A 15,475-nucleotide genomic window follows, 5' to 3' on the forward strand; every position below is an offset into this window, starting at 1 on the left:
CCTTCCCCAAAACAGAATAAAAACAGGATGAGCCATTAAGTCAAGATTATTAAAAGAAAATATGACTGACTTGAAAGGCACTGAAAGAGGCAAAAATAGAAGTTGTTGCACTGGCAATAAATGCTGTATTTCTGCCCTGAAAATGTTTGTACTGCCTCCATTAGCAAAAATCCTTGGGTGTGTCATTGTGGCACGGGTTCAATTCCAAGTTTGTGATTCCATCCCACAATTCCCAGTGGAAGTTAGTGCATACTGAGTGAGGGTTTTCTCCATGAGGTTTCCTGGTTTGTGCTTAGCATTGCTGATGTACTTTAAAGGTGGGAGATCTCCCCCAGGCTGGCAGATCAGTAGATCTCATTGTGTTTTTCCAGTGTTGAATTGGATCTTTCTGGACCTTTTCAGGTCCAGAACCTGTTGTCGTCACATTTTCAGATATTTAACACTGTTGGATTTGCCTTGGCAGCTCGTGGAACCCTTGACCCCCAGTGGCACGGCACCGAACCAGGCACAGCTTCGTATCTTGAAGGAAACAGAGCTAAAACGCGTTAAGGTTCTTGGCTCGGGAGCCTTTGGAACGGTGTACAAGGTATGTGTGTGTCTTTGCACAGCGCCGGGCAGCCTCGTTGATGCTTCAACAGTGGGGTTTTGCATTGCAGCTGAGCAGCTCGTAGCACTCGGGTTGTGGGGTAGATGCACATCTTCAGGCTAAGCTCTTGATTTCAGCTTTAATCGGACATAAAGACATTGCTCCTTGGTGTGGTTAGTTCTGTTAATTCACTTTTAACAGGTTCTGAGAGCAGAACCTGCCCAAGAAAATCCCCATTGGTAAAAGAAATCCTGGATCTTGCCACATCCAGATCTCCATGGCATGCAGTAGTTCTTCAGGAACAGGTCAAACAGCCACCAAGCCACCTGGAGAAAAGGCAATAGCATTGATATGGGTTTGTTTGCAAACTGGGGGAAAAATGGAGGAAGTGCAGACTAGGGCCCAGCACTATAAGGCCATGGGAATCCATTTTGAAATAAGCAACTGGAAAGCACATAATGAGGTGATATGGGTAGCATGTGGTTGTCAGGAAAGCAGCAATAGATAGGACGGGTGGAAAGGCAGCCCAAGAGATGCATAGCTTGTGAATTTCAATAGTAATGTTTATTTTTTAGGCATCTTAGCTTTAAAGGTTTGGTTAGAGAAACAGTCCCCAAGTGCTTTACTCAAAATAGATTATTCTCGAGGTGTCATATTTCTGCATTATAGTATAACCTACCTGGTGCTGATACTCAAGAGCTGGAGTTAAGTGATAGCTGCAGTGGGTTTAGCATAAGAATACTACAGAAAATCCAGATTTTTGTTTAATTTTATAGGAAGCAATGAACAGCATAAAAGTTAGGTATATCACTGTACATAGGCAAACTGTGATTGCGACTAGGAAAACGAAGCAGGTGTAATAATAAATCTTTCACACTGTGCAAGTGTTTTGCTCTGGTATAAAACTAGTTTTGTGGATATTTTTATTTTATAACTCTGTGTTTTGACTTAAGAGGTTCTACAGTCCATAACAAAACCCTGCACAGTCCATAACAAAATGCAATAAAAAGAAGTGAGTCTCTGAATGAAGATGTTATCATTGTTGTCTTTTTGGTCTTATGCCATTTTTCCTTGTCATTCTAGGGTATTTGGGTCCCTGAGGGAGAAACTGTAAAGATTCCTGTGGCCATAAAGATCCTGAATGAGACCACCGGTCCCAAAGCCAACGTGGAATTTATGGATGTAAGTAGATGATCAGCTTCAGTTAGTCTTAGCGGGGGACCTCTCTGTAGAACACAGAGATTGTAAAAATAAATTTCTGCTTGGATTTTTTTTTTGTTTCCTTACATTTAAATAATAGAGGAATGTTTGTGAACAGGACCAGCATTGTCCTGATATTCAGCACTACAGTACCATGCCCTAGAAAAACTTAGTTCAGATTTTTTTTGTAGGAGCCATCTGCCTCTTGCCCTTAGTTCTCCATGAGCTGTCCATGCATGACATGGATGTATAGCCTTCTCTGTTGCAGCAGTGTTTAAAAATAAAATAAATAAATTGCAGCCTTGGCTGAGGATAGATGAGTTCTGCTTCACTGAAACTATACAGTTAGGCCTATCTCCATGATGCAGTACTCTGCCCAGTGTAGTTCACTGTTTGTAGATATTTCTTCTCCACAACTGTCAGTAAGTACTGGAGTACTGTGTTACTGAAGGGCTGGCTTTTTCGCTATGCTGATACCATGAACCTTAAAATGCCTGGAGGTTTCTTATGGATGGGCATCCTATCAGCAGAAAGCAGAATCTCTTCTGTCCTGCATACTTGATTTTTCCATGGCAGAGAAGTGAGTAAGAGTTGTCATGGTGGAGCACCGCGCCGTGGACGTGGGTCTTCGCTGGCCTAGAGCTCCCAGTTTCAGCAGTTCAGTTTCAGCTCTCTTCTACTTTAATCTCCTTCAGAACAAAGCAGTGAGAATCTGGGAGTTGTCTGCAGCAGCAAAGCACACAAGGGAGGAAAAGATTTATGAAAATACAGTGGGTTTTAAAAGCCCATTTACTTTCCTTATCTAGGATATTGTTAGTAAGAAGCAAAGATCCTAGTTTTTGCAGGTGTTCTGTGTTCTCAGAGATCATGCACTCAGAGTTCAGTTCTGTGCCCAGTTGGAGCCTCACCGGGATGGTGAACATGCAAGTCATGTGCAGTGGCAGTTTTTGACAAGTCATAGGAATTTCCACTTTTTCTAAGTCCTAAATTATTAGATTCCTCATGTGAACTTTAAAATTACAGTGCTTTTACATCTTGAAGATCTATTCAGCATGTAAGTTTAATTAGCACTAATAAGACTATAAACCAAAAGGGGATTTTACTCCCATTATATTGTCTACGCTGTCGTCTAGAAATGAGTAGATCTATGCAATTACCCTTTTAGATATTTCAGTCAAATTATTGTGTGTGAATTCTCAAGCAATTGAAATAAAACTGTATAGATCAATGTATGTTCTGTGCTCTGCACAGAGCACTGCACATTTATGCCCATGACATCAGTGATCATTGTGCACAAAAATAACAAAAAAGAAAAGCATTTCAGCTCCACTCGGAAGGAATGAATGGTGCTAAAAGGATAAGGAGGATGAGATGTTTGCTTAATGGACAAAATAATGATCAAGAGTGCTGCTAATGGTAGATCTCCAGAAAGAAAAGATCTGGTTTTCATCATTTTTCTGAAGCAAGTGTGCTGGGAGTGGGAGTCCCCTGTACTCGAGTCTGCTGTTAGCATTCAGCACTCTGGATTCTGTCCTCCAACAGAGCAAATTGGTTGTACTCTATTTAAGTCAATGCAATAATTCAGCTTGTAGCAGGATCTGATCTTATGTATTTGCAAAATAGAAAAATAATGGTATTATCTCCTTTCTTGGTGTTGAATAACCTTGCAGTGCTGTACAAATAAAACATAGAGTCTCTGTTAAAAGGCAGAGTTGCTTGCCCTCATTCAGTGGACAACATTTGCCTCTGGTGTATACATCATAACATCTGATAAATAGCTCAGAAATTAGGGAGGTTTTTGGAAAAGAGAGATTGTAACTGTGAGGTTCAGCTACATTAGGAAAGGCTCTGTGTTTAACAGTCCTCCATGGGCTTCTGACCCAGTGGTCAGAAGTTCAGCGAAAAACGAAAAATAACGTTTAGTTTTGGAGTAATAAAATATTTTGGAATGATAAAAAATTGGACCTCACCATCAGTTGGAATCAGTCACAATGAAAAGCACTAAGGCATTTTGTATTAGCACTGCATTTGATTTAAGTACAGTAGTCTGTAACAGCCTTTTCTGTGTAGGCTTGATTAGGAAGCAGATTTAATTTCATTCTTTTGAATAATTGCTCGTGTGATTGTGTAGAAATTCCTGCCATCTCACTTCCTAACCAAGTAATCTATTTTCTGAAATAAGTTTCTTAAAGGGATACTTTTTATATAATAGAAGGACTGAGATACTGTTTATGATTTTAATGCGGCTAGTCCTGCCTTTTGCAGAAAGGCCATAGTTTTAACCTGAAAAGTTATTGGGAGGAGATGAGGTAGTTTAATGTCTTTCATTGCTCTGCAGGAAGTTGTAGTGGGAAGACGTGTTATTACTCCTCCTCACTGAGCTTTGGGCCAGTATAGCTGTGTTGATAAAACTTTATATTATTAAGTGATATTATTAGGAAAATGTATGAGTTTTTATGAGACAAATCCTGTCCAAGTGTCCCGTATGCTGGTTATCAGTGGGAAGGAGGTGCTGTGATGGTGGCTCAAACCCTTGGCTTTCATGTTTTTCAAACTTGTGCAGTACAGATGTGCTCTGGTCAGCAGTTACTTCTCACTCAGTGGTCTGTGTCCTTGTACTTGCAATAAAACTTGCCTGCAGAAAGAGCTGCTGGAGACGGCAGTGGCACAGCCTGGAGGCTCTCGTTGCAACTGCTGCTGCTGGCAGGGTGCAAGGGCAAAAGTGCCCTGCGAGCTGCTGACGTTTGGCTCCATCTTGGGCTAAAAGAGTGAAGAATGAGAGTTTGGCTCCTGGGCTGTCATTGCAGCACTCTGAGCACCCACTAATGGATCTTTAATGACTCTAATGATACAGTGCATGATGTTAGCGCCCGCTATGGCCAAACACCTCCCATCAGGGGATGATGAATTGGCTGTCACCAAAAAGTACATTCCCTACATGGAATTTTTCTTCTGGGTATTGCACCAGAGTCTGTTTTCCCTGCTTTTTCCACACAAAAAGCTAGCTCTCTTTATTTTGCTCTGCTCCCCGCTCTCTTACGTAGCATTTATCACTGCAGAAGTCCCATACCCCGTGCATCACCTGAGGGCTGGCAACACCAAGAAAATACGAGGGTCCCGAGGGTCTCGGCCTTCTGAGAAGACAAGGCAAATGTGTCACACTAGAACAGGGATTTGCAATTTAAGTTGCAAAAAGGGGTTTCCCTCATCAGTCTCAAATTATTTGACTGTGTTGTGATTGCCTGATAAGTCCAAGTAGCCTTTGGCCTGATCAGACGGTTTGACATCCAACCAGATGCTCTGCTTACAGTGTAATACATTCCCAAGTCATGGCACAGTTGGGAAACATGGGAATCTAAAAAATAAAAATCTTAAAGCAAACTCGTCATGGGGAAACAGGCAATTGCTGAGGTCCCTCTCTCTACCCGTAAGCTTGGTGTTTCCAAGAAGTAATCCAAGAAGCTGTGATTTTTATCCAGGCTTTTGATCCACTTACAAGTTAAATCTATCCTCTCTGAACTTAAATGCTCCATTATCTGTTAGGAAATAATTAGAGGCTGCAAGCACAAGTCTGCGTGCACAGAGTTCGCTGGGAGTCCCTGAGCTCATTGAGATGAAGACAGTTTGACTGATGCTGGTCAGCTGATACTGGGCCAGGAGCTAATAATAGAAGCCAGGGCTGCTTAGCTAGGTGGGAAAGTTAACACGAGAAAAATTAAACTGAAGGGTTTGGAATTTATGGTTGGAAATAAATTCTACATTCTCATTTGTTTCCAGGTAAGAAGCTTCAAAAGCAGTTGGTTTGTTTTATGGTTTTATAATTAAGATCTAGGAGGCTTCTTGACTTCGTCTGGACTTAGTGTGGTTCCCTGCCATCCCTCGGAGCAGCTTCCAGGGAGCAGGAGAGCATTTGTCAAGTGGTGTGTAAAGGTAATAAATGACAACGACCTCCACCAGGCACGCAGCAAGCAAATTAAAGCTGCATAAAGGGGGTTGATACCCTCGCCTTTTCTTGCATTATGTTTGCCTGTGTGATCTAATTAACTAAATTTATAAAGCAATCAGTCTTCTTTCACTGTCAAGTGAAAGAAAGCAGCTTTTTGGAAATTATAAACCCCTTTTATAGTAAAGAGAAGTGCTCAAGACACACCAATATTTTTATTTCTGAGGTTTCAAGAATAAAAAAACCCACTCGGGTGACCAGACCAAGGAGGGGAGGTGAAGGACATGGGAGGCAGGAGGTTACCAGCTGCAATTCAGCTCCTGCTCTGCTGAAAGGCAGGAGGAGAGACCTGGGTGGCTCTAGGGGCCTTCTTTGTGCCTGCAGGTGTGTCTGGCTGCATCTGGGCGCCCAGCTGAGGGAAGGTGGGACATGACTTGTCTCCCTTAGTTCCTGCTGCTGGCATTAGACTTAGGAGGACTCTAAGCTGGAGCTTCTGGGTTCTTTTTACTGCCCCTGGACCACATTTAAAGAGCTATTGGGGCTTGCTGTGGACAGGCTTGCTGTAATGTGCAGTTCTACTGTTGATGATTTGCACTGAGGGTTCCTGTCAATAGGTGACAGGAGGAAGATTTTTGCGCCTCCATTGCATTATGCTTAATTCAACACAGAATCATCAGGCTACCTAGTGACACGTGTGACCTAGATCTTCATTAATCCCTGCAGACGCTTAGTGCAAGACTTGTTCAGAAGGCAGCGCAGTCCCACTGGGCGTCCTGGAATGGGACATCCCAGTCATTCTCCTGACCGCATGGCCTCAAACTACAGCTAAAGGGCAGCTCTAGGATCAGGTGGGGTTCTGCGTGTCGGCAGTGAGTTTTCCTTGGTCCTGCCCTGCTCTCTGTAAACATCCTCCTCTGCAGCGGGCAAAGGGGCTCCCGCAGGAGCAGCGGGACGGGGCGCCCTGCTCGTCCGGCCGCAGGTCCCCTTGCCCTTGTGCAAGCCACTTGGGAGGAAAGCCTGTTTGCCTGTCAGCCCAGGCACAGAACTGCCCGTGACTGCAATTAGCTTTCCAGCAATCAGGCTGTCCTTGAGGGGGCCGCGCGCTACAGAGCAGCCCCTGCGGAGCCGGGACCTGCCGCTGCTGAAGGGCAGCTGCTGGGGGCATGGGGAGGTGACTGCTTCAAGGCCACGTTCACTTCTTTTTCCACCTGAAGGAGTAGTTTTCTTTTCAAATATTTGCTTAGCCTAGGATTTTTTCCTTCCACAATAGGAAGGAAAAAAAAAATCTCTGAAATCGGAGAGTAGATTTCAGTTTGGTTACCAAACCACAAAATCAATTATTTGAGTATTACTGGCATAGTTATTAAGAGGAGCAGGATCCCACTGTTGTTTTTACATAACGCTGTAAGAGAGAGCTCCCCCCACGTAAGTAAATAAATAAATAACAAGCAGACCAAGAAAGGGAATGTCAAAAAGGGGCAGCAGGAGGGGCAGAAAAGTGGTGCTGGAAGAGCAGCACAAGTCAGCACATACCACTTCAATTAGGAGACTTTATCTGAGCCTCTTGGGATTTGTATCTCCATGGTGACTTTTCTTTTTCTGTTGCTGAAGAGTGGCCCTCTAGCTCTTTGCACTGTGCTACGTGTTGCCATCCTTTGCTGTATGATAGATCTGGCCCTGAGCCAGGAAGCTGTCCTCCAGCCTCATACTTTCCCAGGACCCAAGTACTTTGTTGTCTGCATCGGGACTTGGAGAGCAATCTTCATCACTCAGTGCAAGTTTCTCCTGGATATTGTCCGGCCGTGAGGTCCGGGGCTGGCGCTTCAGCCCGATAGTGCCCACAGGTGCCAGCGTTTCAGTCACACAACTGATTAATGATGATTTAAAGCAGAAGAAAAGACTCGCCTTGATATCTGTGTAGGAACAGATACTGTTGAAACAGTAGGTTGCAGCTTTGAGACTTGTGCTGAAATTCATGGAAAACAGCCTTTCTTCTACATAAGCAGAGTATAAGAGTGCTTGAAGTCTCTCTAGGGTTTTGCTGATGTCTTCAAATGCAAGGTGTAGAAATGAAACTGTGACAAAACAGGATCAGATGGGAAGTGGAGTTACCAAATAGTGTTTTATGTGTTAATTGAGAGAAGAAGCTGGCACAGTTACCCAGTTATAATGCAGACATTGGCACTGAAAACGAGGTGATTACTACTGACTTACCACTAAAAGGAACTTAAAGAAACCTCTCACTTTACGTTTTTTCCTTTGTGCCTGCAGCTCACATTTGCACTATAAAGTAGGCACACATTAATGTTTAAGATTCTAAAGGGCAATGCATATGCAAGAATGTTGCCACACTGGTAATAAATGAGGGCTTTATGAGGTCTGTCTTAATAAAAAAGGAGGTACTGTTTCTATAGCCTTATCTGTAATGCATCCCAAACAAGCCTTCAGGAGTTCCAGGTTAACGGTGAGCCCAGGGAGGTTCAAAGGAAAGACCCAAGCAGAAATGTCTCGGTATTTCACTCGGTAAAACCGTGTGCGTGTGCTGGCTGATCGTGTTTGAAGCCCTCTCGTCCATGGTTTAGCTCAGTGCTGCACCGAGGCGGGTGACCACATTCCGGGTTGCTCGTGAGTGCTGCACGGGCTGCAGCGGAGGAGGCAGCGCGCACGAGGCCCCACGGGAGCGATGCGGTTCATGGGTCCTGCGTGCTTTTACACGGCCAAAGTGCCGAGCCAACTTGAAGTTCAAGAGGAACAAGTATTTTTTTGTTGAGTGAGAATAGGAACATACTAGACAGTCCTGCACTCGCGATGAATCCCAATTTTAATTTAATATAAATGTAATGGTAAGGAAGCAGGGGCTCATGAGAGCTGAGCTTGAAGTGTCACTGTTGAAATATGTTGTTTTAAAAGTCTTCCAAGACACTGTGGTTTGAAATACTTTTCCCTTAATGCTTTGCTGTAGATAACCTTTGAAAAATTAACTGTTTTCCATAACTCTGTACTGATTGAGGCACCTCTAATACAACAGTAACTGTCAGGGACTTTAAAAAATTAAATAATTAGCATTTGTTCATATTAATCTTCTGCATGCTACTTAACATTGATAAGCAGTGGTAGGGACAATTGCCTGTCACAGAGTTGTAATGTAAAAAATAGGAGAGGGAAATCTGGTAAAAAAAATAGGAGAGGGATGGCTAGATTTTTGATCATCTTTGTAATATTTTGCTAGTTTGTTTTAGACTTCAGTGCAATAACTAGGATAGACAGAGATAGAGCAGAGGCTGTAATGTGCCTGGCAGTCCCTAGATCAGTAATTGCTGGTTTGAAGTGCTCGGCCCTCCAAAGCCGAAGTCGTAGTTCCAGGAGTGACTGCATTTGGCAGAGCAGTGTTTTGTGCATTGACTTTGCTGGTGTTGCTCAGTGTGATGTATGGCTCTGCTGGTCCTGCTGAGCCCAGAGCTCGTTCCTGTCCTGAAGGCTTTCAGTCAAGGTAGACACAACAGGTTAATGCTAAGCAGAGGAATTTTTTTTTTTTTACCCCCTTTTTATGCACAGCTCTCTGAATTTGAACACAGATCTTGTAAAGTTTTTGAGCAAATTCTTTAATGGTTATTAATAATTTGTTTTAAAATGCCTTGGAATGTTTACTTAGGCAGAAATTGTGAGATTTGTTTTGAAACAAATCTGTTTTATCTACCTACTCACTGATTCAAAAAAAGTCTTTTTCTAGTCAGTGCTGGCCACCAAAGCCTGCTAATTTAAAGAAGTTGGAGGATGCTTCGTATAAGGCAAATTAGCAGCAGAGGAGAAATTAGGGATTCTTAACTCTCAGTTACTTATAAAGTGATTAAAATTGTATCCTCAGAGATTTGCTTGCTTTATATAGAATATCAGATATTTAATTGCATAGACAAATATGCGCTGTACAAACTAGAATTAAATAGTGTTAGCTAGACCAGGGCCTGTTGTTATCTTCATGCTTTGCATGACAAATGGGATAAAAATATTTAAGGAAATACAATTATTTAGATTTTTTGGAGCTCTGTTTACAAATTGCAGCCGTGTTATATTTGCTCAATAGCAACTCCAAAAGCATTCAGTGATGAGTGTGCATAGGTAAATGCTGTGAAATGGAGCAGTATTGATGCAGTGGTAGGAGACTGCTGAGCTACGGTCAAATATCTGTTGTTTCACAGGGCAGATCATGTGCAACAGAAAAATATGTTCAAATCCAAACTGAAATATTTAAAAGAATGCATCACAATAAAATATTTTCCCAAGTGACTGAGTTGTGGAGAGCAGGCAGAAAGAGTGGGAGGAGTTGGGATTTTTTTTCTTCAGCAGTGAGCAGATGGGAAACATTCTCTCCATGTTCTGAGGATGTGAATGCTGTTTCCTGTCTGGTTTTAATATCCACAAATGTGTTTTATCACCATCACCCACCTGCCTGTATAAATGATACTGGATTCCCGATCACTTTCAAATTCACACTGAAATTGGCCTGTGTCTTGCTGGCAACTGGTAGCTGTTCCCTCCTCTCTATGTATCTAAAAAGGGCAAATTAATCTGCTTCCAAACTTCCCCTGGGCAAACAGACCTGTAGGATCTCTGGTGATGGGCAACAACTCACTGCTGCTTTGGCATTTCACTAGCACAGAACATTTCTGAGGATGACCAGAAATATGAAGAGCTTGCTGTCCATTTTAGCTTCATGGGGTGCCTCTCATAGGCACTGTATATTCTGTGGTCCTGGCAGGAGGTCATACTATGGTTATACAAGTCTTTAAAATTTTTTCAAAAAAACCCAAAACCCAAAGGAAAAAGCAAACACATGTAGCAAATAATTGGTTTGCTGGATTAACTGTGCATAACCCTAGTTTTGTTTCCTAAAAGTCATCCCAAATAAACAATTAGCACTATTAACTAGGAGGAAATACGGGCAGTGTAATATTGGCTGGGGCTAGTGCCTTGTAATCAGGGTGCACATGTCCTGTGCTTCAGAGCTTGAGAGCAAGCTTGCAATTTGTATGGCCCATCCATGTAGCTGGAGTGGGTAATTGTCTAGTACTAATTTTGGCACCATGCGTGTGACAGCCTGGGGCTTTCAGGCTCTCTAGTTGTGCTTCATTTGCCTGAAGTTTTTTCTGCAGTGTCTCTTAGAAATGGTCTTTTTCCCTATCTTTCCCAAACAGCTGCAAGGTACTGCTGGCTGTCGAAAAGCAGTTTCACCCCAGTCAACCTTTTAGCAGTTGCTGTGGGAAACACTACTCCAAGAGAAGAGGTTTGGGGGTTTCACTTGTGCAGCCCGTTTCGCTGCGTAGTGCTCTGGACGTTCTGGTTCTGAGGTGTTACGCTATAGTAACAAAGTAAATGTTTTTGTGATGGGGTAAATCATAGAAGAGAATGTAATGTAACATAATTATTATGCTCTATTCATAGAGCTGTCGCTTTACAGGTTTGTAGGAAAATAAGTATTCCCCCTTGCAATATTGCAGGTTTGTTTAGATGTTATTTCCCTATAACTATCTGTCTTGACTTCTCTATTTCCATAAGATCTTGCCTTTATGAAAGTGTGTGCGTGGCTACAAACACAAACTAATAAAAGCAGTTGTGTGTATTAATTTGAATGTGGTTTTTGCACTGGTAAAAGTCAGCTGACCATCAGTTCAGGACGGGTTGTTCTTCAAATCTTGAGGTCTTGCGGGTTTGGTTGTCACCAAGGGAGAGAGAGGATGCAGAATAAGTAGGACCATGCATTGGAGATCAAACATAGTATTTAATTTGAGGCGCATTGCTGATGTCACGATTTTAGCAGCATGAAAATATCATTATTATATTGTTACCTGTATGTTCATTACCCTAAGGCTACAAAATACCCAAATCTTACAGGAGCTCAGGGAGGGAGGTGAAACTTTGAGGCATAAGGCAGGAGAATGGCAGGTGAATATTGTTGAAGGGAAGAAAACACTGTGAGCCAGGAAAAGTGTGGAAGCTTTTGATGACTTCATGGTTAACTGACACCAGCGTGGTCAAAAAATCAATTTTTGTGTCACACCATCCAGTGAAGCCTGTTTTGTTTAAATATAATCTTCCCTTTGCAGTACTTGAGTCCTGAGTGTGAGGCTCAGTTCATGCAGTTGAATACAAATGAGTGAAATGTGGAAATGAGAAGTCTCTTTTGAATTCTCAAATGCGAGAAATGAACTGCCTGCGTTATGGGCAAAATATGTCTTTGATTAAAACAACTCTTAATGTTGATAGTACACTTGATGAAATCAGGTTTCAGGCTGCTGCTGTCCCTTTAAATTGATCCTGAAGGCGAGAAGAGCTTTGAGTGTGTGATTATAAAGTCAAGCTTTTCAGTGATATAACAAAATTTCAAAGCAACAACCTAAGACTCTTCAAAAGGAGCGAGAGCATGATAGATTTTTTTCTGTTTCACTCATTCCTGAGAACTTGCCATCTTATATCAAAACTCAAAGCAAGAGCTCCCTTCTCCTGAAAGGAATCTGCAGCCAAGGCTGAAAATGTTTATAAACTGGTCAGTGGTTGAGTTTCTTTCCCTTCGCGTTCTCCTGCAGCTGAAATGTTTGCCTTTTTAGGCAGTGGACCTTTAAAACTTGAAACATTTTGCTACTTGCATCAAAACGGTAAGGCGGGTGAACCTCTTTTAACAGGCTATTCTGAAATAATGGCTGTGTCACAAATTTTAAGTAAAGCATTTGCCCAAACACTGTAGTATCATTATACAGAGCTGTACATACTGTTAAAGTACTTACTGCTGACCCGTAAGGCAGCACTGACAGTCTGAAATCCACTGTTGCTTCTCTTGAGTGTTTTCGATTGGAAATGTTCACATGAAAGTTCTGCTGCTTGTGGAGGTCCTGAACTCTTGGCCATCTATGCATAGAACTTAGCTGAAAACAGGCTGGATTTTATTTTCTAATGATCAGAATCAAATGTTTTCAGGAAAGGCTGGCAGAAAGGCCAGTATGAGTTGCCCCCTGGCTAAATGCTTGAAAGAAAAGTCTTCAGTTAGGTTGTGGTGCACAAAGGAGCCTTCCTGCAGATTTGAGTGTCCTCCTCTGCCGTCTGGCACGGGCTCTGCTGAACTGGGAGACTTAATTAGTACAAAGTCAGCCGGGAGAAGCAAGAAGCATACGGTGTGTGGGCTTTACAAAGTGCATCTCCTACTCTTTCAGACATTTAAGCATGTGCTTAGCTCTGAGCACTTGAAGAGCCCTGTTGGGGCTGGTGCTGTTGCCCATATCCTTAATGCTTGCAGGGGAGGGACCACAGTGTTTACAGAGTGAGTCACACTTGCTCTATAAAAGCATGAAGGTACCAATTCCTGCATCAGTCGGGCCTGCTGCTGCTTTAAGGTACAGAATATTTGATGCAGCGCTTTTAGACATCGCTTACAGAAGAGAGAACGTTCACAATGTTCACATCACAGAATCACAGAAGGGTTGAGGTTGGGAGGGACCTCTAGAGATCAACTAGTCCAACCCCCCTGCTCCAGCAGGGACAACTAGAGCATGTGGCACAGGGTGGCATCCAGGCGCGTTTTGAAGATCTCCAGAGCAGGAGACTCCACAGCCTCTCTGGGTAGCCTGTTCCAGGGCTCTGTTACCCTCACAGGAAAGAACTTCTTCCTCATATGGAGGTGGAACTTCCTGTGTTTCAACTTATACCCATTACCCCTTGTTCTGTCACTGACCACCACCGAGAAGAGTTTGGCCCTATCCTCCCTGCATTCTCCCCTCAGGTACTTGAACATGTTGATCAAATCTCCTCTCAGCCTTCTCTTCTCCAGGCTGAACAGGCCCAGCTCGCTTAGTCTTTCTCCATACAATAGATGCTCCAGGCCCTTAATCATCTTTGTGGCTCTCCACTGGACCCTCTCTAGAAGCTCCACGTCCCTCTTGTCCTGGGGAGCCCAGAACTGCCCCCAGTAGTCCAGGTGCGGGCTCCCCAGAGCTGAGCAGAGGGGCAGGATCCCCTCTCTTGCAACACTCCTCCTGATACAGCCAGGAGCCCCATTGGGCTTATTGGCACATTGCTTGGGTAACTTGGTGTCAACCAGGACTCCCAAATCCCTCTCCGCGGAGCTGCTTTCCAGCAGGTCAACCCCTAATCTGTCCTGGCACCTGGGGTTATTCCTGCCCAGGTGCAGGACCCTGTACGTGTCCTTGTTGAACCTAACAAGGTTCCTCTCTACCCAACTCGCATTGTGCTGGTTTCAAGTGCTGGGAGGGAAGTGGGGCCAGCTCTGCTCCTGCAGCACGTTGCCCTGGTGTTGCCATCACGTTTGTGAGGTATCTGCTGCAGGCCTAACTTTGTTTCACATTCCTAGTTTTTATCCTTTTAATGCTTTAGGTGTAGGAATGCATCAGACAACACCACTTTTCACTTGCTTAATACAGCAGGACTTTGCGTTAGAGCTCTGGTTATGACACACTGGGACCACCAGACTCGGCACAGGCAGACGTCATGTTTCTACACAGAAAAATCTGTCACGTGAGTGTGAGTAAAGGCTTTGGACCTGAGTGTGTGTTGTTAGGCCTCCACGCAACAACCGCACGTGAAACTACCTGCTTATACGTAAGCATTTGTCTGTCTTTTCTGCTTGGGGCATGGACGTGGGTTTACAGAAAGATTTTATTTCATTTGCTCCTGAGTCCCCGTCTCTCAGGATGGTGCAGGGCCAGCAAACGGCTGTGACAGGCTGTGTAGCTCTGCGCGTGTGGCGCAAGGCGGAGCGCGTCGCGCCGCCACGGCCCTGCCGCCTCAGCGCCGGGCCTGCCCGGGCAGCGCTCGGGTGCTGCAGACTCTATTGCACAGCAGGAAAATGGGTTATATAACCTATTGCCAAGTCTCAGCTAAGACTTTTGCCTGAAAACACCCTGATAAATGCGTCTGCCTCTGATGACTACAGGGCAGTTCCTGGAAAAGCAGCTGTGGCAGTTGGTGATGCTGCTGTCCTCCCTCTGCTGCTGCCTGCTGCAAGACTCTGGTATCCCCTGTTGGGCCCTGTAGCTGCAGCTCTCCTTTCATTTTGAGAAATGGCTGAGGCATCTCAGCAGCAGCTTCCCAAAAAACACCTGCCTGCCTAGGGAAAATATAATCCCACAGGTTGGAAATACAGCAGTGCTGTAAAGTGATGGAAAGCAGCATCTGGCATAGGAAGTACAGGAGAAATTTAATAAAGACTATCATAGCCATAAGCGTAGCCATGTATGTTGTTGGGTGTACGTGTTGTGCTGTCACCCTGCTAAAGTTTCTATGCAGACTGTGCATGGGTAAGTCAGCTGTAACCTAGAAGTTTGGTAAGGTCTACTGGAGTATGTCTGCAAGGAGGCTTGCAAGCAAAACACACTCAAAATATATTGGCCTGTAATTGGATCTGCCCTGAGGCAGGTGAGGGATGAGTTCCAGGCGGGTTTCTTCGCCTTAGCCTTTGAAGCATTGCAAAATGAATGAAAAAAGCAGTGTATTCACTGCAGCATTTTTCCTGTCACCATAGCACAGTTAGTGCTTACAGAAAAATGCACAGCATAGTAAGAAGTCAGCTTTAAAGTGTTTTTATTTGCTCGGCAGTGATTAGAAAGAAACTTTTTTTGTGTGTGTGGTTTCTTATGTTTTGTTTGATTTGGGGTATTTTATGGCAAGACAGACAGAAGCTGAAGGGGAGGAAACCAAAGACTTTTCAGACCTTGTCGCTGCTTGCCAAGTTCTGATCAGAT

The 15,475-nt window shown here is 43.7% G+C and overlaps 1 protein-coding gene across 1 annotated transcript in view; it reads left to right on the plus strand.

Annotated features, from left to right (window-relative positions):
* The window catches only part of ERBB4 (erb-b2 receptor tyrosine kinase 4), a 373,897-nt gene that overhangs the window by 282,114 nt on the left and 76,308 nt on the right, over positions 1 to 15,475 (plus strand). Inside the window, exons 18-19 of the mRNA XM_088523696.1 lie at positions 464 to 586; positions 1,670 to 1,768. Coding sequence (XP_088379822.1) covers positions 464 to 586; positions 1,670 to 1,768 — 222 coding nt within the window. The remainder of the gene's footprint in view (positions 1 to 463; positions 587 to 1,669; positions 1,769 to 15,475) is intronic.

Source organism: Tinamus guttatus, unplaced genomic scaffold (genome assembly GCF_059628265.1).
Source record: "Tinamus guttatus ecotype Peru unplaced genomic scaffold, ASM5962826v1 Tinamus_guttatus_pri_ptg000197l, whole genome shotgun sequence".
Lineage (NCBI taxonomy): Eukaryota > Metazoa > Chordata > Aves > Tinamiformes > Tinamidae > Tinamus > Tinamus guttatus.